Source organism: Panthera onca, chromosome A3 (assembly GCF_046562875.1).
Source record: "Panthera onca isolate mPanOnc1 chromosome A3, mPanOnc1 haplotype 2, whole genome shotgun sequence".
In the NCBI taxonomy this organism is placed as follows: Eukaryota; Metazoa; Chordata; class Mammalia; order Carnivora; family Felidae; genus Panthera; species Panthera onca.
Genome location: NC_138341.1, coordinates 123,883,235 through 123,907,411, shown reverse-complemented (window position 1 = coordinate 123,907,411; position 24,177 = coordinate 123,883,235). Strand labels below are relative to the sequence as shown.

The following is a 24,177-nucleotide window of genomic DNA, read 5'->3' as shown; positions in this document are numbered from 1 at the left end:
TCTTGAGATAAAATTTCCCCCCGGTTGACAAGGGGATCCTAGTGGTCTTGCCTGCCTACCTCACCTCCCTGGAGTCCTGCCAAGCTGTCTGCTGAGGGGCTGCCCGATGGGAGTCTAGGCCCAGTGTTGGCAGGCTTCAAGAGAAGCCAGAAACCTGGATGTTTAAAACTGAACTCTCCTGGGGCGCCTGGGTGGCGCAGTCGGTTAAGCGTCCGACTTCAGCCAGGTCACGATCTCGCGGTCCGTGAGTTCGAGCCCCGCGTCAGGCTCTGGGCTGATGGCTCGGAGCCTGGAGCCTGTTTCCGATTCTGTGTCTCCCTCTCTCTCTGCCCCTCCCCCGTTCATGCTCTGTGTCTCTCTGTCCCAAAAATAAATAAAAAAAAAATAAAAAAAACAAACAAACTGAACTCTCCTTAATTCTTCATTGTTGGCAACTAATTCGTATTCTTTCTCCACAGTGCATGTCTGGGCCCTGGACCCCTCTCAGCTGTGGTCTGCAGCACCTGCTATAGGCAGTGGGCTTCTGAACCTGAAGAAGGCTGGAGGGCAGGAGAGGACATAGGGTCCTGTGGTGTTCCAGGGTGTCTGGGCCCTGCTCACATCTGCAGTGTTCCGGGGTACCTGGGGCCAGGTCTATGGGGTTCCTGGGGAGTCCATGGCCCTAACTATGCTTATAGGGATTCAGAGGGCTGGGCCCTGCCTGTGCCCTGGCATCCCCAGAAGACCTGAGCCCCTCCTGGTGGCTAGGATGGTCTGGGTCCAGCTCCTGCCCGGGGGCTCGGAGGGCCTGTGGCCATGCTTCTGACTCCAGAGCTCCTGGGGATGGAGGTTGTAGCCCCTTTGCTCCTAGGGCCATGTCTGGGCCAGCCCTTTCCCTGGAGTCCTGGGGATAGGGTTTGTAGCATCCCAAGGATTGTGGCCATACCTGTGGCCCTGTGGTCCCTGGGGGCAGTGGGCATCTGAGCCCTGTCTGCCATCCCGCTGTTCCTTTTGGGGGAGACTGGGCCTTGTCCACAGTCCCAGTGAGCTTCCTCAGGCTCCCCAAGGTTCTGTGGGGTCCCTGGGGTCTGTGGCTGAGCCCCTGTGGGTGTGGCGGCCGTACCTCCTGTGAAGGTCCGCTCCACGTAGTCGATGATCTGGTCATAGTCACTGATGATGTTGTCCCGGTGGATAATGACGGGCACCTCCTCCCCCAGGTTGAGCCGCATGAACCACGGCTCCTTGTGCTCACTCTGCGGCAGGCTCACGTCCCTCTCCTCACACGCCAGGCCCTTCTCGGCAATCACCAGCCGCACCTGCAGGCGCCAGGGTCAGAGCGGGGAAGGCGGGCGGACGCACGGGGGACACTCTGCCCAGGTGGGGTGGGGCATGTGGGAAGGGAGGTCAGAGGTCACACACAGGAGGGGGCACTGTTGCTTCCTGCTCATTCTTTGGGCAGGTGGACTCTCCCAGGGCCCTGCGCCTCTTGGTGGGAGGAACACAGCCCTATCTGGGGCCAAGGGTCAGGGCTCCCTCATAGTTATGGGACTGGGTTTCACAGCTGGACATACCTGGGATAGGATTCCTGGCTCTGCTGTGTGTGTTTGGGCAGATTCCTTAAACTTCCTGAGCCTCAGTTTCCTTATTTGCAAAACGGAAGTATTAATAGTACCACCCCAGTGTCTGGCACATAGATGGCACTCAAGTCATGGTTTCACTATTATGACTGGACACTCAGCTTGGCCTCCAGGGGTACATCTGGCCAGGAAATTCATAGGAATTCTTATCATCAACATGATCGATAGCAATATTTCTCAAATTATTTAGGAAACAAAGCAAGGTGGAAAATAATTTGCCAACATCAGCTGAGCCTTTTATTGCCCCCAGACACTTTCCCATCTGGTTGTTGTTCACAACAGCTTCCCAAAAGAGGGTAGAACAGAGGCTATCTCCCTGTTTTTCTTGATGAGAAAACCAAAGCCCAGAGAGGGCAAGTAACTTACCCAAAGTCACACAGCAATTTAGCAGTAGACCTGAAACCGGAAACAGTGGGTCCTGACTCCTGCGGGCACCTTCAGGGAGTCCTGGGCCTGCCCCCTCCTTAGTCTTTCCCTATGTCTCTAGGGGGTCCCAGATGAATATTTGAGCTGGTAGAAGTTAATGGAGAGCCTTGAGGCTGGGGCCTGCTCCTAACCCAGCCCAACATTTCTGAGTTGGAAGATAATTAGAGATCACTTGGTCCAACTGTCCCCTGCTTGTGGACTGAGACTCAGAAAGATGACTTTTGTCCAAATTCCCCAGCAAAAAGATGGCAAGCGACTCTACCAAAGGCTCCAGGGCAGGGGGAAGGGAGGGCATCCCTGAGCCTAGCAAAAGTGGTTCTCCTTGAGCATCAGTGTCCCCACACACACTCGGTAGGTAGCTCTTGGGACTGGATGTCCACAGCCTCCCTCCCAGATGCCAGGAGTTAAGCACTCAGAAGGGTCAGCATGGTGTCATAGTCGGACCTTGGACTCGGTGCCAGACTGTCAGTTCAAATCCCAGCTCTGGCACCTACTTGCTGGGTGACTTGGCTTTACATCTGTGTGCCTCAGTTTCCTCATCTGTCCAATGAGAGTCCCACTAGCAGTTCCCGCAGAGGGCTGCCGTGAGGATTAGATACATTAGTCCCTACAGAACAGTGCCTGGCACCCCATAGGCATATTGTGTCTTAGCTACTTGCATGAGATCAGGTTCTGGAAGCAGACAGATCTAGACTTGAAGCCTGGCTCTGCTGTTTATTTGCTGTGTGATCTTGGATGAGTTACTTGACTTCTCTAATCTTAGGTTCTAAAGATGAGAAATGTAATCCACTCCTTCAAGCTTGACATGAGGTTGAGATGGGATCATATGGATAACGTCCCAGCACGGGAGGTTAATACATGGATTCTACCATCATTATTACACACACACACACACACACACACTCACCATCATGATTGGTGTCCTAGAGTACTTCATGCCCAACCCTCACAGCTAACATGAACACCTCTTTCCATGTGGGGAGGAAGAAGTAATTAGCCCCTGAGGCCCCAATGCTCATTCACAGATTCGTTTGCTCCATTAGCCAAAAGCAGGTCCTAAAGATGGGGCTGGGAAGTCCTCACCCTGTCTCTGCCACAGCAATGCTATTATGTGACCTTAGAGTGTCACTGCCCCTTCCCGAGCCTCCTTTTAATCATGAGTAGAATGAGGGCTGGACTCCACGTTGGAGGAGCGCCTTGCTGCCAGCTGACGCTACATTCGGACCACGCAGGAGACAGTGGGAGGAATGGCTGATTCTAAGAGAGGCGGAGGAGTTGTGGCAGAGAGAGAGCACCGGGGGTGGCATCTGTTGGGTCTGGGTGTGTGAGTGTATACATGCGTGAGCCTGAACGTGAGTAGCAACTGCATGAGTGTGCAAGTGTGTGTGTGTGTGTGTGTGTGTGTGTGCATGTGTTCATGAGTGCGGGTGTGTATGGATGAGTGTCTGAGTGAGTATTAAAGCATTGTGTGAGTGCGTGTGCATTAGTGTGGATATGAGTGTGCATATGCAAGTGTGAGTGTGTGTCCTTGTGTGTATGTGTAGGTGAGTGTGCATGTGTATATTCTCCTGCCTGAGCCCAGGAGGAGCCCCAGAGCCATCAAGGCTGGAGTTTGGCTGGAGCGGAACTGCCCATTCCCTTCCTCCGGCCCATCCTGGCATCCTTGGCCCTGAACCATCGCGCTCTGCCCAGCCATCCAGCCTCCAGGCCAAGCTGGGACCGCTGAATGGATGGAAACAGAAACCAAACCAGGCCTCTGTCCTTGACAGGTCCGGACATTTGGCCTTGCATCCTGGCAGGGCACCTGCTCCCAGGGACCACTCCCAGGTCCTGCCCTGGAACTCTAGTGAGGGTGCCAGATGGGGCTAGTGCCTGGGGAGGGGACTATCTTTAGAGATGTAAGAGTTTTGCTTGGAGCTGCCTCAGGGTCAGGCCGGCAGGCGGCCAAGGAGACTTTCTCCTTTAGCGGAGCTGCAGGCCAGAACCGTGTGCCATCCTGCGGGGGAGGGGAGTGTGGGAGGAAGCCAGGTCCAGGGGAAGGGCATGCAGTCACCAAGGCCATCTGCCTCTCTGCATCCTGGAGGCTGGACCAGCCTTGGTGGTCACCACTCAGTGTGACCAGACATCAGCCACCCCTGGGCAAACCATCTTCTCCGCGGGTGCATGGAATTAGCTCACTGGTGCTTCAGAGTCGGGACTGTCCCTCCTCACCAGGCAATTGCAATGGGCTGGCTTGGAGTCTGTGCCCAACCATTTAGTTGTTGTATGACTTTGTAAAAGACACTTAAGAGTCTCTGAGCTTCAGTGTATTTATCTCAAACATCCTTTTTTTTTTTTTTTTTTTTTAATTAATAAAGGTGAAGGAGGGGTCCACACAGGGATCTGAGGAAAAGAGTTCCAGGCAGAGGGAACAGTCAGCACAAAAGTCCTGAGGCAGGAGCGTGTCTGGCATGTTTGAAACACAATGAGGAGGCCGGTGTGGCTGGAACAGGGTGGGCGGGGAGATGAGAGGGGATGAGGCCCTGCACAGGGCATTTTAATCAAGACCCCAGATTCCGTGAATAAATTCCGTGGCTCCTTGAACTAAGATGGGGAAATCACATGTTTACTTTCAATAATCTCATACTGACAGTTATCATTTTCTTCAATTATGAGCGTGGGCGACAAAGCATGGTAGTGTTCGCAATGCCTGAAATATTGTCACCACAAGACATCAGATACTTTCATCACTTCACATTGCTACAGTTACACTCATCACGACTTCGACACTACAGTGATCAGTCCTGCCACCAGGTAAGGTTATAGAATGGGTTAATACAGAAACATATATTATTACATAATGAATTTTTTTTATAAGGATGTCAACAGCTATACTTCGATTGGCTTCCCTTCTAGTAATGTTATGTATTTTACTTTATTTCATTAAAAGCATTATTCTGAGAAAGGTTCACAGGCTCCCCTCTATTGATGAAGGGGTCTGCGACCCAAGGAAGGTTAGGATCCTGAGGTAGAGCCTGAGGCCATGACGAGGATTCTGGCTCTTTCCTGGAGGCCCCTGGCGAGCCACTGCAGGCTTCTGGGAAGAATGGGGAGGTCTGTGGTTGCCACCTGTGAGCCTCTGGGGGTGGGGGTGGGGCAAATTGTCAAGGGCAGCGTGGACCGGGCTAGGAGCCAGTGCCCAAGAGCTTGAAAGGCAAGGCCCGGGTAGGAGGTAGAGATCACCCTCCATTCTCACTTCCTCCTGCCATGTCTGAGAGGGGCCTCTGGAAGACCTGTTCAGTCTTGGGTGTCAGGACTGTCTTCTGACAGGACCCTGACCTGGGCCTCTCACTCCTGGGGGCAGAAGGCTGGGCCAGGTTCTCCCCAAAGGTACCTCCAAGAAAAGGGCAGACCCTGAGAGGATGGAATAAGGGAAACTTGAACCAAGCTTGTTGCAGGAAGCCAAGGACGGCTCTCAGAGGCTCACCTGGGTGGAAATCACAACAATATAGCTAACTCCCAAAAAGGGCTTTCTCTGTACCAGGCGCTACTCTAAGACATTTATGTGTATTAATTAAGTTAATCCTCACAAAAAGCCTAATGAGGTAGGTACTAGTATCATGCCCGTTTTATAAAAGAGGAAATAGCCACAGAGACAGCGCTAAGTTGTCCCAAGTCACACAGCCAGTAAATAGCAATCTTGGTTTTTGAAAAACTGCCTGGTGTGAGGACAGAAAGATGCTCAAAGGGATGGGGACACACAGAGACAGGGTAATTCTTCCCTCCTGGGGAGGGAGGAATTCAAGTTGTATCAACGTGTAGTCCATTTTCATGTGGAAGAAACTGAGGAGCAAAGAGGATCAGGAACTACCTGAGGCCACAAGCTAGTGAATGAGAATGCCAGCACTGGATGCTGGTGTCTTGACTCTTGCCCCTTCCAGTCTCACCCTTCTGCCCCCTCCCCACCCCCCCAAGCCAAGGAGAAGGTGGCGGGGGGGGGGGGCCAGAAACAGCCTCAGAAGCAAGCTAACATCTACACTTTGCATTTAGAACCCCCTTTGAACCCTGTGGCCTCAAATGATCACTTATGATGGTGCCTGAAAGTTCACTGTTAGCGTGTCATTTTTAAGGCGTTGTGCGAAGTGTGTGACCATGCATGATCTCAGTCTTCACAGCCCTCTGAGGTAGGAACCGTTCCTCCTGAACACAGGAGGAAGAGGAGACTTACAGAAATGAAGACACGTGCACAGTCACGCAGTGGGAAGTGGCACAGTCAGGATTTGCTCTCCTGTCTAGTAAATGTAAGTGCGCTTACTGGGCACTTTCTGTGTGCCAGGTGCTGCTCTAGGTGACTTAATGGATACATTTGCTGAATCCTCACAACAGCCCTATCCCGGAGGTGCTGTTATTTTTCTCAATTTACAGACGTGATGCCTGAGGCATGAGAGGCTGAGCAACCTACCCAGAATTACTCAGTTGGTCAGTGGCAGAGTTGAGACTGAACCCTGGGCTGTCTGGCCCCAGAGTCTGGGCTCTGGCTCCCCTCACTGTCCTGCTGCCCTCTAGCTCTGGAATAGTCCCCAGATGTCCCATGGAGCCACCACCATTCTTGGGGGTAGGCTATTTTCTGCTATTCATGTACCATTAAGGACAGGCTTCTCAGATGCTCCACAAAGGGGAACTGCTCCCCGAATGCAGGCAGGGCCCTTTGGGACTGAAAGGAAGGAAACTCACCTGCTAAACTCCTACTATGTGCCAGACACTTAACATATGTCCATGTCCTCTCAAACCCTCAGGAATTCTGCAGGGTTGGATGCAAAAGTCCCTTTTGACAGATGAGGATATTGAGGCACAGAGGGGTTAAGTGACTTGTCCAAGGTCAAACAGCCAGTAAGCACTCAAGATGAGAATGGAATCCAAGACCATCTGACTGCAGAGCCCATGCCCTTTCCACCAGGACACACTGTCTCTAGAGCCCACCACAGGCCCCCAGGCAACGGGAAGTCCATGGACGGGGAGGCAGGAGGATTCCCAGGCTGGCCTGGTCACAAATGAGGTTGCAGTGAGCAGTCCCATGCCTGAATAAGGGGCTACCTGAGCCCTGAGTGCAGGCTGAATAGGAAATCTTCCATGGGGGCAAGGGGAGGAGCAGGAAGCTCCCTTTGGGAATGGTAATGGAAGGTACCATCCCTCTGTCCCCTGTCCAGTCCCAATCACTGGGGTCTGGATCCTGAGGTTCTGGATAGGAAGGTATTCTGAAATCTGGACGTCAGTCCGATACATCTCCAAACTCCAGCAACTTGCACGGAGCCTGGCATGCAGTAGGTGCTCAGCAGGCATTTGTAAAATTTACGGATGAGTCCTAGAGTGGCCCTGGTTAACTTGACCCCTCCTTCAACTAGCACTGTGGTGATATCACACCTATAATGATCAGAAACTTGACCCTGTGCCAGGCACTGCCATCAGCACTTCTTTTGTGTCACCTTATTTCACCCTCAAAATAGCCCTCTGAGAAAGGTACTGCCATTAGCTCCATTTTACAGATTATAAAACTGAGGCTTTGGAGTGGCAAGGCGACCTGTCTAAAGTTTTACAGTGAATTACTGGGGAGGATGGCTCTTCCACTGGAGACTGTCTGGCCTCAGCCTATACTCTAAACTGGAGCTACTCAAAGGGGGATCAGTGGACCAGCTTTATCAGCATCACTGGTAGCTGGCTGGACATATGCAGCATCTTGAGCCCCACTCTAGACTTGCTGAATCAGAACATCTGGGGTGGGACCCAGCAGTCTGTGTTTTAACCAGGACCATGCAGTGATTCCAATGTATGCTCAAGTTTGAGTACTGCCAGTCTAGAACACGAAGTTATACTGCCTTTTCAACAACTCTCTCAGCAACTCTGAGAAGGGCTGGGAATTAGAAGTAGCTGCTATTATTATAATTATTGTTATTCATTTTCCAGATGATGAACTGAGCCTGGACCAAGACTCAAACCCAAGTCTTTTGGCTCCAAGGCCCTTTCTCCTTACGGAACCTGTTTCTCTATCTGGAAAATGAGTGAATGGAACAAAAGGATCTCCCAGGGAGAAGAGGAATCCCAGGGTCTGACAACGGGTGCCACTTGGAACCCAGCAGCACACGTTGTTGGGCCCTGGCCATGGTGCTGAATTCGTGCCCCACTGACGGACAGCCGCCTAGGGTGGGAGATTGCGCCCCTAGAGGCGCCCCTGTCACAGGCGCTGTGCCTGGCCCTCGCCCCCAGGAAGCGGGAACCCTGATAACTCAGCATCAGGCTGGATTCCCAACTGCGACCCAGCTCAACTGGGTCTGCGAAGGCGCTGAGGGGCCCTCTCTGTCTTTAAGAGCAAAACAGATTTTAGGGGCCGAACTGAGCTTGCCTTAGGAGATGGGTTAACTCCTTTCTCAGCTCAAGATAAGTGGGGGTGCGGGAGAGGACCAGGGACAGACCCTTCAAGCCCCAGCCAGAGGAAGGCTCCCAGCTGGGCAGAAGCTGTGATCTGGAGGGCCTGTCGTATCCAGGACAGCAGCGTGGAGGGAGGCCCACAACCGGGCTACCGGGGCTGGAGGCTGGATCCCAGGAAGCGCTCCTCCTCCCTTCCCGCAGCAGCCGCCCCCTCCAACAGGCCGCCTTCCCAGCAGTGCCCATTCCCTTCCCCTTGCCTTTGTCTCTCTTCTCAGCCCTCCAACAGACCAGGTCTTTCTGGGAGGGAAAGAGGCAGAATGGATGTTCCCAGAATTGGGGACGGTGCTCCTGGGGCCCAAGACAGCGCCAGTCACCTCCCTGGAGAGCGGCCCAGCATCCTCCATCCTCCGGGTCCCCGAACCCCCACATCCCACCCTCCAGCCTCTCACCAGGTCCTCGGACCCCTTCCTCCTCCTGAATCCCCTCCCCCAAGCCTCCTCGCTACTGGGTGCATCCGGCTCCCCTGCTCCCTTGGGCTCTACCTTCTGAGAGCTGAAGGACTGGGTCCAGTGGTACAGAACCAGGCTCTCCTTGGGCCAATGGGCGGGGCTGGCCGCCTCGGGCGCGTCGGGGGCCTCCACCGGCTTGGCCGCATCGCTCTCCAGCGCAGAGATGGGCCACCAGCTGCAGTTGGTGGGGGTCAGGTTGTTGGGGGTCGCCATGACAGCCCGGAATCAGAGGGAGGAAAGAAGGAGGCTCCGCGGCGGCGGCTCTCTCTCGCCCAGCATCACATGGCCTCGCCGAGCCTGCCCCTCTGCTTCGCTCCCTCCCTCCCCTCTCCGTGAATGTCATTACTCGCTGGGCAAGTGGGGGAGGGGCGCGGGGGATCCCGGGATCTCCTTCCCTCCTCCTCCCCTAGGGACGCCCCTGGCCCCTGCTAGAAAAGCTACCAGTCCCCTCCGTCAGGCTCCGTGGAAGGGTTGGAGGAGCCACAGGAGAATGGGCCATGTCCCCCAAATAGCTCATATCTGGCCAGCCACCTGCCAAGACTCCACCATTGTTAACGCATTCTGATTCTCAGTCTTCCAAGAAGCAAATACCTCTTAGGACACCTGGTGTTATAGAGACCCATTCCTTGTATAAATCAGTGTCTGGAAATAGCTTTTCTCTCTTTGGAGCTGTTGTTTCCTAGCATTTCTCCTGAAGGATCTCTAAGGGCAGAGGGGAACAAACTATGAAATATAGAGCAAATGCTTACATAGCACTTGCCGTGTGCCCAGGCTTTACAACCATCAACTCACTGAGTCCTCACAATAATCCTATGAGCCTCGTTTTACAGAAGAGGAAACTGAGGCACAGAGAAGCTAAGTGACCTTGTCCAAGGTCCCCTAACTAGTAAGCGGTGGAGCCGAGATTCGAACCCAGCCTGTCTGGCTCCAGAATATATGATCTTAGTGATAAGGTCATGATACTATGATAATGATATAAACAACAGCACAGCAAGCTTTTTATCAACCCAAGCACTTTATACGCATCATCTCATTCATCTGCACAATAATCATTTTTACTAGAGGAGGAAGGTGAGGCTCAGAAATGTCAAGTCATTGGTCCAAGGTCACATCTTCACCCAGGAGACTGAGGCACAACTACAGGAGCCCAAGAAAGCCTGTAATGCCCTGTTGTCACTTAGTTTATGCTTAATATTCATGGGAGTTTCATATAAAGTTCCCTAATACACCCGTGCTTCCCTTGATATAAATATTGTTTTATTTACCATTGAACAAATAGATGCACCAGGGAGATAGGCTTCTCAATTTGCCCTCCCTCCCTCATGTGATGCTACCAAGCAAGGACTCCTTAGCACATCATCCTTTCAGATTGATGAGCATGGCTCTTGAGGAATCAGTGTCCTTCCTTCTACCAGACAACAAAAGTTCTGTGGTCCATGGGTTTCCCTTTTTGCTTTGGCTGCCAGGAGGCTTGGAGCTACATTTTCTATTAACTCCCAGTTGCCACATTAGCCTTCCTGGTTCGGCAACTTCTTTGTCACCCTTTCAGGAAATTTTTATTCCTTCTTTTTCCTCAAAGTATATTGTTGTTCATGATTTGGTTTTACAAAGAAGGATATGGTGTGTCTTGAGGAAAACTTCAAATGTCTGAATTCAGGGAAGTAAGACCTTAGATATTCCATCAAGGTGAAAAATCTGGTCCCTGTAGAGGCTGCTTTTAGGCAACAGACTAGAGCAATGGAATGTAGAGCGAGGCAAAAGGGCCCAGAGTGACCACCGAGCTGATGCAAACAGGTTCATTAAACAAGCCACCGTGAAATAGCCATAGGCCCTAAAAGACCAATTGCAACCAGGCACAGTTCCTAAGGTTACCCAAAAAGGACAATTGCATACATCCCCATAACTCTTTTACTCCACCCTATAACTTTAGCCCCTCGCCACCACCTCTCAGCAGTCTCCCCTTTGCTGTCTCACAAGTGCTGCCTCGCAGTGTATTCAATAAACTTTTATCTCTTTTGTTCTGCCTTGGGTGAATTCTTATACCACCAGAGCCATGAGCCCCCACCCTACTGGGATGCCCCACAGTCCCTATCTGGGTCTTCAACCTGAATGCATACAGGTGTCCATGCCACAGCAGTTACACCTCAAATGTGTATTCCTTCCCTCAACAAATAGTCATTGTGCACCCATTGTGTGCTAGTCACTTCAGTGGTATCAGAAATACAGTGAAAAATAAGACAGACACTGACCTGCTCTTTGCATTTTTCACTTAGCAATATATCTGGAAAGAGTTTCCTATCAACACAGATCTAGCCCATACTAACAGTCTGCATTGTATGAACAGGCCATAATAAATGTAACAACTCCTATGCCACATGTGCTGTTTTAATCTTTTGTTATAAAAACAATGTTGCAGGGACACCTGGGGGCTCAGTCAGTTAAGCCTCTGACTCTTGGTTTCAGCTCAGGTCTGACTTTAGGGTCTAGAGTTCAAGCCCTGAGTTGGCCTCTGTGCTGGGGGTAAAGCCAACTTACAAAACACACACACATAAAAACCACACACACAAAAAACAATGCTGCAGTAAAAATCCTTATTCATACAGATTTGTGCACATGTTTGAGTATAATTTATACGACAAATTCCTATAAGTGGAATTGCTAGACCAAAGAATTTGTCTCTTAGGGCACCTGGGTGGCTCAGTTGGTTAAGTGTCTGACTTCGGCTCGGGTCATGATCTCGCGGTCTGTGGGTTCGAGTCCCATGTTGGGCTCTGTGCTGACAGCTCAGAGCCTGGAGCCTGCTTCGAATTCTGTGTCGCCCTCTCTCTCTGCCCCTTCCCCGCTCATGCTTTGTCTTCTCTGTCAAAAATAAATAAACATTAAAAAAAGCAATAAAAAATTAAAAAAAAAGAATTTGCCTGTGTCAAAGTTCCCTCGGGAGAGGCTATTCCATATTACGCTCCCCACTAAGAATCCACAAAAAGGCCATTTCCCTGCACTTTTCCAACCCAGTGTACTGTTAAACTTTTTTGTTTCTTTTTGAATCTCTGGGTAAAAAATGGTGTATCACGGTTTTTATTTGCTTTTCCTTTTTGAGTTTTTATTATAAAAAATTTTCAAACATATGACATAGCAAACAAGACAGCTCAATGAACACCCATATATCCATCACCTGAATACAATCATTGGTTAAAGCTTGCCATGTTTGTTTAATTAAGGGAGGAGGGTTTGAAGTATTTTGAAACAAATTATAGGCATCATGATACTTCATTGGTGAAATACTTCAGTATTACATACTTTATATCTAGCATAGGTCATTTTCTCACATAAACAACACATTTTTCACATTAAAAAAATTCACAGTAAGGCCCTGATATCTAGTTCATACTCATATTTCTCCAGTCGTACCAGAATGATCTTCATAGTTTGTTTGAACCAGGATCCAGTCAGGGACCATGCCATGAATTCTGTTGTTACTTCTCAAGTCTCTTTTTGGAGAATGGTTCTTGTTTCTTTTTATTTTTTTTCCCCACGGTGTTAACTCGCAGAGAGACTAGGCCAGGTGTCCTGTAGAATGTTCCACTTGGGGGTCTGATTGGTCACTGTTCTGCCCTTTAACTTGTCATACTCTCCCTTGTATTTCCTATAAACTAGTACTTGGGTCTAAAGGGAAGACTAGATTCGGGTGAAGCATTTTGGGGGCAAACATTTAATCGTTCCTTCGTGGGTGGTGCCATGTGCTTCATTCTGCCTTGTGGCAGGAGCTCCACGATGTCTTGTTGTCCCACTATTAATGACGCCAAGTTGGATTTGAGTGGTAACCACCCCTCTCCATGTTTAAATGCCCATTTTGCCTCTTCTCACCAGGACCTTATGGGTATCCGGTTTCTCCTCCATTGATGGTCCTTGGCTGAATCAGAGGCTGTAAAAACATTTTCAACTTTGCCCTTCTATGTGTATTTATCGGCTGGCATACTTTCTTTGAGTTTCATTAAGTCATAAGTGAAGTTGACCATCTTTTCAAATGTTCCCCATCCATTTTAACTTGTCCCAGTGAATTGTCTGTGTTTCTGTGGGGACCCGGGCAATTATACCACAATGTGACGAGTGCTGTGCTAAGGTAAGGACTGGGGCTGTGGTAGAGTCAGGGAGGGACATCTGCTTGCCCCACTTGCCAAGGAAGGCTCTCAGGAGCCATGGCGCTCAGTATGGGTTTCTCTGAAGCAGATCCTGAGACAAGAATGCAAGGACAAGCAGTTAATTTGGGAGAAGGAAACTCTGGGAGGGCAATGGCAGGATGACACAGACAAGAAAGGCGGCCTTGGAAGGTATATGTTCAAGCAAGTTAGCACCATGGGCGCCTGGAGCTTAATCCCGCAGTGAAACTCTGAGGCTGGTGTAAAGCCCCTCCCGAGGAGGAAGAGAGCCAGGGTATTTACACACCGAGTCCTGCCAGTCCGTTGTTAGAAGGCTGTTCCTTGCAGGGAGTGTTAATTCCCCAGCACTTCAGGCCTGCCCCGCAGTCGGCAGAGTGGGTTCCTGGGTCTACGAAAAGCCCTCAGACCATAAATGTGGGTGCTGCCAGCTGGGGGTCAGCTGGTGTGCACAGAAATGGTGAAAGTAGGGGACACAGGTAGGGCGCTATCAGCATCTACTCAGGATGTCTAAGTAGAGAATTTAAGAATGAGGAGGAATTAGCCAGATACAAGAAGATGGGGAAAGGGATGCGTGTTCCAGGCAGAGAGAAGAGCAGGGACAAAGCCCAGAGGTGAGAGAGGGTGGGGTGTTCCAGGGACCCGTGGCTGTTCATCTGGCTGGAGACAGGGGTCACAGTTGAGGCTCAGTAGTCATGCCAGGCCTGGTAAGCCACATTTAGGAGTTATCACATCATGCTAAGGGCACTGGGGAGTCACTGGAGAGTTTGAATCAGGAAAATAACATTCAGTTTGGGTGCCGGGAATCTGAAAAACCCTGAAATACATACACTGACAGTCCAGTGTATGAATTCACACTGGAGACTAGCTGTTCCTTGTCAGTGATGGGATTGCTTCTGCCCTTCTTCCATGAGAACTAGGGATGGACTCAGCCATCAAGGGGTTGCCATTGAATGTGAACTCAATGCACAGCGAGATGGAGAGCCTGACGGAACTTTTTCACTTGGGTCTACCACTGGTATTATAATATGTATGTTATTATAGTAACAGCTTTGAGGGTTTTCCATGTGCCAGACACTGGGCTAAGCACTTTTTAGTCATTAGCTCAGTTGAGGTGGTATCGTTACTATCTTGATAACACAGATGGGGACATTGATGCTCAGGTGAATGAAGTTATTAGCCCAGGTCAAGAGCTAACATCCAAGTCCATAGAAAATGGAGTTCTAAGTGTCCACACAATAGGGGATTAGATAACTTAGAGTATGTTCATACCATGGAATAATTTATATCTACCAAATGAGGAAGGTTACAACTTAAAGGTTACAATTAAAAACAGGTTATAATTATATATGCTACTCTAAAAACTCTATTTAGTTTAGCTTACTATAATATTTAAAATACAAAAAGAAGAAAAAGCAGGTTACCAAAAAATACATACAATTAAATTTTAAAGTATATAAATTATAGAAGGATAGTCAGTAAAAGTGGTTTACATCACAGTGAGTGGAGACGGGCAAGAGGAGATCACGCGTGCTTCTTTTTTTCTTTGTTGGATCTTCCAGTCTTCCTTCTAATATGGACTGAATTGTCCCCCCCCAAAATCCCCATGTGACTGTATTTGGTGATGAAGGGGCTTATTAAGGCTAAAGGAGGTCATAGGGGTAGGGTCCCAATCCTTTACAAGAGCAAGAAACACCAGGGATCACAATCTCCTCAAGCAAGCACCAAGGGAAGGCCCTGTGAGGACATAGTGAGAAGGGGGCTGTCTATAAGCCAGAAGAGAGGTAGAATTCAACTCTACAGGGACCTTGATCTTGGACTCCAGCTTCCAGAACTGTGAGAAAGTACACTTCTATTGTTTAAGCCACCCTAATTTGTGGCAGCCCGAGCAGACTAATACAGCTACAATGGAACTTTATTTATATCTTTTAAAAATAATTTGAAGTTGGTTTTGGGTTTTTTTTGTTTGTTTGTTTGTTTCTAAAGATACTGCTTGATTTCTCCCTCACTCCCGGGGGCAAACCAGGCCTGGGAAAGGAGAAGGAATTAACATGGTCTAAGTGTCCTTTCGCCAGACACTTTACAGAAATCCTATGAGAAGAGTTCTAACGTCCACACCTGACAGATGGGATCACAGAGGTTCAGGAAACACGAACTGCCTGACCCCAGTCACCATCTAAGATGAAGCAGAGCTGGGGTCAGGATCCAGGTCTGTCTGATCTATCCCCAGATATACCTGAGCCCTTTTCTCCACACACCCCTGTCTCCATATATAGCAGATGCTGAAAGGGCCCTGGCTATGGGCGGGGTGGGGTGGGAGGGGGGTGGAGCACATCCTTACAGCCTGTAAAGATCCCTCAGGAGATTTTGCTTCCAAGTTTTGGGCAGGATGAATGGTTTTCCTGGGAGTTAGAAGTCACCTGAAGAAATGTGCTATGAAAAATCCCAACAGTGGGGGGCGCCTGGGTGGCTCAGTCGGTTAAGCATCGACTCTTGATTTTGGCTCAGGTCATGATCTCACGGTTCATGGGATCAAGCCCTGAGTTGGGCCCTTGGCTGACAGTGTTGAGCCTACTTGGGATTCTCTCTCCGCCCCTCCCCCACTCAAGCGCACATGCTCTCTCTCCCTCTCTCTCAAAATAAATACACAGATTTTTTTTCTTAAAAAAAAATCCTAACAGTGAATGCATCTAATATCTGCATCTATTACATCAGGGCCTGCTGACTCAGGAAGCTACCAGGGCCCCAGTAATGCCCTAAGGGTGTGGCGGGGACATGGCGGGCTGGGAGGGCACATGCTCCACCTGGTGCACAGCTGCTCCTTGTTCCAGCCGATTACTCCCACGGTGGATTGCAACATGGCTGCCAGCTATCCCAGGTTTTCAGGAACCTGGAGATCCAGATGATCACATGAAATCTCTCCTTTTAAAATGTGTTGAGAAAAAAACAAAAACAAAAACACTGGCTGGCACAGAAATAACAAAACATATTTGTGGGTTAGATCAAGCCCTCGCATTGTCAGTTTGCAGCCTCTGCATGAGATCATTTTTGCCACAATCCTAGGGGCAGTATGTTAGTTAACAAAGCACTAGCTACTCTAAGAGATTGCCAAATCACAGTGACTTTACACACTAGTTTATTTTTCACTCACATGAGGTCCAATTAGCAGCAAGTTAGAAGGGCAGAGAGTTCTGTTAACCCTCCCATGTGGCTTCCAAGATCACCCAGGCATTGCTATCCAGTGGGCATTTAATATCCAATGGGCAGACAGTGGAGAGAGAGAGCAGAGGACATTGTGGAAGGTTTTTATGGGTAGCAGCCCTCCTCACTTATGCCCTTGCTCCATTGGGCAGAACTCAGTCATGTGGCCGCCTCACCTAAATGTAAAGGGGAGCTGGGAAATGTAGTCTCTGTGACAGCCTGTGACAGCCAGTTTTCAACACAAACTGTCCTATAGACTGCGTATGTAGACCTCTGGGGTAGTTACCCATCTCTGCCCCATGCAATTACCATCACCTCCATTCTACAGATGAGGAAATGAGCCTGTGACCTGTGAGAAGTCTCGAACCAGGAGCACGGTCTTTCTGACTCTGATCCAGGGATCTTTCCTCTACCCCAGTGTTTCCCAAAGTTGCCATTTCATAAGTCATCCATGGCACTTGTTAAACACTCAAGTCCCTGAATGTTTAGGAGAGCATGTGGTAACCTGTATCTGTATCAGGAATCCCAGAATATTCTTCCCTCAGACTCCACATCAGGGGCTTCACCTCAGAATCATCTAGGGAGCTTTGTGGAATGCTCATCTCTTGGCTCTAACCCCTAGAAATTCTGATTCAGTGGGTCTGCAGGGAGGTGACCTGACACTGACATTTTATTATTCTCCCAGGTGATGTGCAGCTAGGGCTGGGAACCTCTGCTCCCACAACAAATTGGGCCGGTCAGGTTTTCAAACTAAAGCAGCAAGAGACAGAGACAGAGAGAGAGAGAGAGAGAGGGAGAGAGAGAGAAAGACAAGTGAGTCTCTACCCTGAGAAGCAACATTTTAAAAACTCTTCAAATGATTCTAATGTGCAGTCTAGGTTGAGACCTTGTTAATAAATGGACCAGAAGACTGAATCAGTCACTTTGGGGTAGGCCAAACTTTCTGTATTTTTAAAGCTCCTCCTGGGTATTATGATACCACTGCCCTAGGGCTCTGCTTCTCAAAGTATCCCCTGAAGTATCAGCATACCTCTGGGAGCTTAGAAAAAAATGCAGAATCTCAGGTTCTACGCCAGAACTGCTGAATTAAACCCCCAGGAGATTAGCACACACATTAGTGTGGGAGGCACCGTTCCAGGCACACAGGCTCTTTTTGGGAGGGCAGCCAATTAGGTCCTCCAATCAGGGCTGGCTCATCTTCTCTCTGTCCCCATCCACCCTCCTGAAGCTGCAGGAAGTTTTCTAGTGTCACTAGCATAATCTGTCCTCAAAGGTCTGGACCTTGCTGCCCCCATGCCGTGACCATCTGTTCATGGATACTTTGTTTAGTCTGGGCATGCGCATGGTTTGATGAATCAACAGGGGACTTGCAGGCCTATTCTGCCAGGGAAGGACATCACAGATGCTGGGTACTGTCTTGGGGGCAGACCATGGGATTGGGTGCCTCCCCCAAAGATCTAAAAGCTCTTTAGACCTGCAGGTTGGAGATAAAGGCAGGCTTGTTTTGTGAGGTTCTGGGACCAATCAGAGGAGCCTACCGGGAGGGAGGATGTAGTTCAATAGAGGGAAAAGTTTCAAACGAGTAGAGTTCAAATCCAGGTAGTAAACTTCCTGTTCTCTGAAGAGGACAAATAAATGTTGAATGGCCTCCATTCAGGGGCACCTGGAGGGAACCTCTGGATTGGATGTGAACTGGAAGGAGAACTCTCCTCAAGGCTGAAACACGCAGGCCCTCAGAGGCTGGGAGGCTGGGTCAGGAAGAGCTTGGGGAACAAAATGATTCAGGGTTTTACTGTGCCAATCATGCATGAAGGTAGTTTGCTTAAACACAAATGACAGTTTCTGCATGAAATAATTTCCGTGTCGGTCTCCACCAGTTTGAAAGCTGTGAGGTCAGTGGCTGGGCTGCCTGTAGAGTCCACAGCACCTGGAACAGATACAGCAGCACCTGTCCAGTAAGTATGTGTTAACTTAAACGTAAATGGCTTAAAGTGAGCATTGATCTATTTGTCTCTTATTGGTAATTTCTGTGCATTGTGGGACAATTTGGCATCCTTTTGTGCCCTTTAAAGCACCTTTGTCAGGTGTTCAAATTGTCCATTTTTTCTGCTTGCTTTCTCATTAAGTGCTAATTCTTTTTCACCCAGCTTGTATGTGCATGGCATTCTTTGTAATGGCAAAACAACTCAAATATCCTAAATGGACCACAAAAGGGGGTTGTTGAATCACTCAGGGGCTCTCTTCCCACAAAGCCCATCCAAACAATCCAAGTTAAGAACCTCTTATCTGGAAGGATCCCAGAATGATGCCAACAGCATGATCTCCAGGGCAATGTTCTCTATGAACTACTTTGTGCTTGGCCATATCTTGGTTTTTTGTTTTGTTTTGTTCTGTTTTGTTTTTTCTGTTCTGAACATCTATTACTTTTGAATGAGAAAAACCAACCAGCAGATATTGGACTGGTTTTAAACTCTATTTTAGATCTCTCCTTTATTTTAGCCAGCTTTATCTAGTTGGCAATGTTATTATTTGAGAAAATTGCACATTGAAATACAGAGTGAATGCTTCCAACAACCACTTAACAAGGAAGCTGAGGCCCTTAGAGAAAAACAGTTATCTGTCCCAGGGTACATGAGATAAGAGCAGAACTCAGCCCCTGATTTGCAGATGGGTGTTCTTTCTCATAGATCACTCCCTTCCCTTCCCATGTTGAACCTCTAAATGTTTTCTCTCATGAAGATAGCAATGCAGGGGTGTCCCAGGCATTCTTGGCCTCACAGGTTGGATGCTTCATTTCACTGACATGACTTGTGTCTTTCAGAGTGGAGAGAGCCATCAGACCAGGCAGCCTCCGCATATGCCTTTGCTTACTGGATAACCATAACAGGTTGCAGATCAAAGGCACAGAACTTCTGGCAGAAGTCCTGGACCTGGCACTAGGCCAGGAGCGATATTCCCACTTTGAAAGTCTGCTGTTGGGTGATCTTCAAAGGCTGCAGGCAAGTCTGTGCCATTTCTGCCACATGGGACACTTTCTTGGGAGTATCCGGGATTACTGAGAGGTTGTCCGTGCACACTTCCTCCAGGATGGCTCCGGCTTCTCTGAGCTAAGTGAAAGGTGTAGGCACTTCTCCAGGAGTCCTTGACATGCTGAGCAGCACTTAGGACTGGGCTCCACTCCTTTTCCATTTGATAGGACCCAGCAGAGGGAAGGTGAAAGCATTCATGCTGCATCAGAACCTATGCCAGCAGCTTCAGGCTCTGCAGAAGCACCACGGGCTTGGCTCAGCTGTGACAGGCTGGACAATTCACAGGGTGAATGGATCTCAGGTTTCACAGCTGAGAAATAAGCATGAGGATTTTTTATTGTTGTTTTTTCTCCTGGCATTTGGGCAGATGAGTCCATGGTGGGTATTCTAGGTGTCCTGAAGTCAGCTGCAGAATACATTTCATTTGGGGGTCCTGGTCTGTGATAAAGAATATCTCTGGGCTAATATAATTCTTGGACTTGGCTCCTGGGTCTGGGTGTTCACGGGGAGAAGGTGCCTTGGAAGTGCAGTAGAGAAATTCTGAAGGCCAGAGAATGTGAGCATTGACAAGTTCTCAAGGCCTACACTGAGGGATTCTTTCTACACCTTCTCAGGGAAAGACAAACAGGCACTTACATGACTCTTTTTTTTTTTTTTAATGTTTATTGATAAAGAGAGAGCATGAGGGAGAAGGAAAGGGGCAGAGAGAGAGGGAGAGAGAGAATCCCAAGCAGGCTCTGCACATCAGCGCAGAGCCTGACACGGGGCTCGAACTCGCAAACCATGAGATCATGACCTGAACTGAAATCAAGAGTTGGACATTTAACCAACTGAGCCACCCAGGTGCCCCTACATGACAAAATCTTAAGGACAGATTGCATAGTAATAATTAAAGAGGTGTTGCTTAAAAAATCTTCGGTGGCTTTACTAGAAAATTACAAAATTAATACACATTCGTCATAACAAATTCAAATAATATATAACATAAGCAGTAAATATAACTCCATTCTCTTTAAGAGGTACAAAACAAAATAAGGTATCATTTTTTCAAACTATCAGAAATAGCCAGCTTAAAAAACTGGTAATATCCAGCACTGGCACAGGTGTAGGCCAGGGTATTTTAACCTCAGCACTACTGACATAATTCTTTGCAGCGGAACCTGTCCTGTTTATCCTTGGATGCCTCAGTCCCCTAGACACCAGTAGCATCCAGCACTACCTCCCAGGCTGTGACAACAAAGAATGTCTCCAATGCCTGTCAAATGTCCCCTGAAGGGGGGACAAAATCACCCTCTCCCCCCACAGAGCCACTGAAGACAAAAGGACACCCCGAACACCACCGGTGGGAGTGGAATCTGGCAGTTTAACATACCTATCAGATATTAAAATGTGTATCACAAGGATAACCCTTCAGAATATATTTACAGGGGCACAAACTTGTCCATCAAGCACTCATGGTAACAATGGTTAATGGCACTAATGGTTAATACAGTACTATTGGTAATATTTTAAAAATTAGCAATGATCTAAATAACATTGGTAGGAAATTGGTTAAATATCTATCTATCTATCTATCTATCTATCTATCTATCTATCTACAAAATGCCCAGACATACAACTGAATTAGGCAGCTCTGATATAGAGGTCTTCAAGATAAAATTGTTATAGGGGAAAAAAGCAAGGTGCAGAACAGTGTATAGAACATTTTTTTTTAATTTAAAGAACAAAATTGTATGAATAAGTGAGTGTGTGTGTGTATGTATATGTGTTTATATGTATATGTATATATATATATATACACACACATATATATACATATATACACATATATATACATATACATATATACACACATATATATACATATACATATATATGTGTATATATATAAAGATATGCATAAAAATATGTATGGATACATGGTTTTAAAGCCTGGAAGGAGGTGCACTAAACCACAAACTGTGGCTATCTCTCTGCAGAGCAGGATATGGGGGTGAGGGGCCGGGGTGGGGGGGATGGTGAGGGAGTACCTGGGGTTTTCTATTTCTACTTTAAATATCTCATAATCAGAGCACCTGGGTGGCTCAGTCCGTTAAGTTGGATTTTGGCTCAGGCCATGATCTCATGGTTCATGGGTTTGAGCCCCACGTTGGGCTCTGTGATGACAGCTCAAAGCCTGGAGCCTGCTTCGGTTTCTGTGTCTCCCTCTCTTTCTGCCCCTCTCCCCCCCACCCCACCCATCTCAAAAATTAAGTGAAACATTAAAAAAAAGGTTTTTTTTAATCTCATAATCACTTGCATCGTTTTACAAGGACATTATAAAATAACGAAGGTAAAAATAAGAAGTCGAAAAGGAAAAAAGGAAAGAAAGGAACCCTCATTGGAGTCCCACCTGCCCTCACCTGGAGTAAGTAAACCTGGCTTAAAGGACTCCTCGTGCCCTGCACTTTGAAGATCCCACAGCAGCATCATAGGCACCACGGCACCAGATCATCAAAGCAATTCTTCTAGTTGGCAGAGGAGTAGTTATTTTCATCCTGCAAATGGGGAAACTGAAGTTCAGGGAGTGCAGTATTTGCCCAAGGGTCCATACCAGGGAGCAGTCCCAGAGATTCCAAAGTCACAGGCACAGGTCTGGCCGCAGGCTCTCACAACCATGGGCCCAACAAGTCTGTCCTGTCCCAGTGCTCCTACTTGTGGCCACTTCAATCCACTCCAGCAGAGCTCAGATTCCTGCCCCCAAGGGCATTCATTTTCCTCCTTCTGGCTCTCCTTTGCTGCAGGCAAAGGTCAGTTTTTAGGAAGAGGCCGGTTTGAGATCTGTCCCTGTCACTCACCAGTTCAACTAGTGGCTTCACTTCTCTGGGCCTCATCTGTAAAATGGAGATAAATGTACCTAACTCCCAGAATTGTTTTGAGACTCAAAGCAATCACATTTGTGAATGCATTTTGTAAAATATAAAGCTCTTAAAGGTATTAGTTGATTTATTTTTTAATGTTTATTTTTGAGAGAAAGAGTGCAAGAGGGGGAGGGGCAGAGAGAGAGGGAGACACGGAATCCAAAGCAGACTCCAGGCTCTGAGCTGTCAGCACAGAGCTCAACGTGGGGCTCAAACCCATGAACCGTGAGATCATGACCTGAACCGAAGTTGGACACAACCGACTCAGCCACCCAGGCACCCCCCAGTTGATTTTATTTTAGCAAAATAAAACTCTAGCTCTCTTCCCATGGGGTTGGTTAGAATGAACACTGCTGGGGTGACTGCAAGGGAGAAGGCATTGAATGGAAACTGGAATCTGAAACACCGTACAATGATTTGCAATATATTGCAATGTGCTGAGAAGGCCATACAGAGTTCAGAAAATGGGTCAATCCACCTAAGCTAGTACCTTACCTGAGCCAGGTTCTCACAGAACCTTTTACAGGGCTCTGGGCTCAGCGCTGTCACCAGGGATAGATGCCAAAATGCTAAACATCTTAGGGCAGAGGAACAAGGAAACAAGTGAAGTGTATTGCCAGCACCATGGATTGTATTTCTACTCACAGGAAAATGGACTGGGCAGTAAGCAAGTTAATAGTCCATCCAGGATTTATGGGAGTATTCAGTTAATTTATGAACATTATGTATATATATTTTTAATGTTTATTCATGAGAGAGAGCGAGAGCGAGAGCGAGAGCGAGAGAGAGAGACAAAGCATGAGTGGGGGAGGGGCAAAGCGAGAGAGGGACACAGAATCAGAAGCAGGCTCCAGGCTCTGAGCTGTCAGCACAGAGCCCGATGCGGGGCTCGAACTCACGGACCACAAGATCATGACCTGAGCCGAAGTCAGACGCTTAACTTACTGAGCCACCCAGGTACCCCAATTTATTAACATTATAAAAAGTAAGGTATGCAGAAGCACATGGGGCAAAATTCCATTTCCTACCATCCCAGTGAAATGCGGCAAAGCCTTGTGAAGAATATGGCAGCAACAATGGGCAGACTTAAAGGAGCTCATCTCATGCTGGAGGGGGTGTAGTGAGGGGGGCCCTGAGTGTGTGAGTGGTTGATAACCTTGCCTTTATGTAATTTCTAAGCACATTACTGGAGACTTTAGACAGCCCATACCTTCTTCAGGTGTAAAATCCTATTTTAAGAAAATAATCAGGCTTATGGTCAGATGTAGATACAGACACAAACGTAAACATTTTTATATGTACATACACACATAAACAAGGATTTTCAGATCAGAGTTCTTTATTATAGCAAACATACACACACCAACTGTCCAAACATAGAGGAATGGTCAACTACAGAGGAAATTATGAATGTATTTAAGTGATGGACCATTATACAGTCATGTAAGTCATGTTTCTGGGGAATATGTGTGACCTGGAAAATGCTTACAATAGATAATGAAAAGAAGCAGAATATTAAACCGTATATACAGTTTATCAGCAATTAAAATATATACATTTAAAATAATAGTAATATTAATAATAGCAGCTACGAGGTACTATGAGTCAGGCAGTGTCCTAGCCTGTTATTCACTCAACTCTCTCCAAGCCTTCTAAAGTGGGTACTATCATTATCCCCATTTTTCAGAAAAGTACATGGAAGCACAGGGGCTTGGGCAGCATGTCCAGGGCCACACACAGGGGTGGGGGTGGTGAAGCCAGATTGTGAACAGAGCTGGTCCGGCTCTTAGGCACTCTGCAGCCCCGCGACAAAAATGCTCATAGTGGTCGTCCCCAAGTGCTGGGGCTGAAGGACATACAATTTTCTTCTTTATATTTTCCAAATTTTCTATAGAGGTACATTTTTCTTTTGTGAAAATTATGCTTTATTAAAAAATAAT

At 48.0% G+C, this 24,177-nt stretch overlaps 1 protein-coding gene across 7 annotated transcripts in view; it reads right to left on the bottom strand.

Moving 5' to 3' along the window:
* GDAP1L1 (ganglioside induced differentiation associated protein 1 like 1) overlaps positions 1-24,177 on the bottom strand; it is a 52,827-nt gene that overhangs the window by 19,938 nt on the left and 8,712 nt on the right. For 3 of the 7 annotated variants that reach the window (XR_009605970.3, XR_009605969.3, XM_060618401.3), the window contains exons 1-2: positions 8,987-9,649; positions 1,103-1,295 (exon numbers count right to left, since the gene is read on the bottom strand). Coding sequence is in view for 5 of the 7 variants with exons in the window: in XM_060618401.3 (XP_060474384.1) it covers positions 1,103-1,295; positions 8,987-9,166 (373 nt within the window). In the remaining 2 variants the exon portion in view is untranslated. Of the gene's footprint in view, positions 1-1,102; positions 1,349-8,986; positions 9,650-21,739; positions 21,875-24,177 lie in introns of those variants that run through there. The other 4 variants (XM_060618426.3, XM_060618444.3, XM_060618419.3 and 1 more) reach the window with 4 other exon arrangements.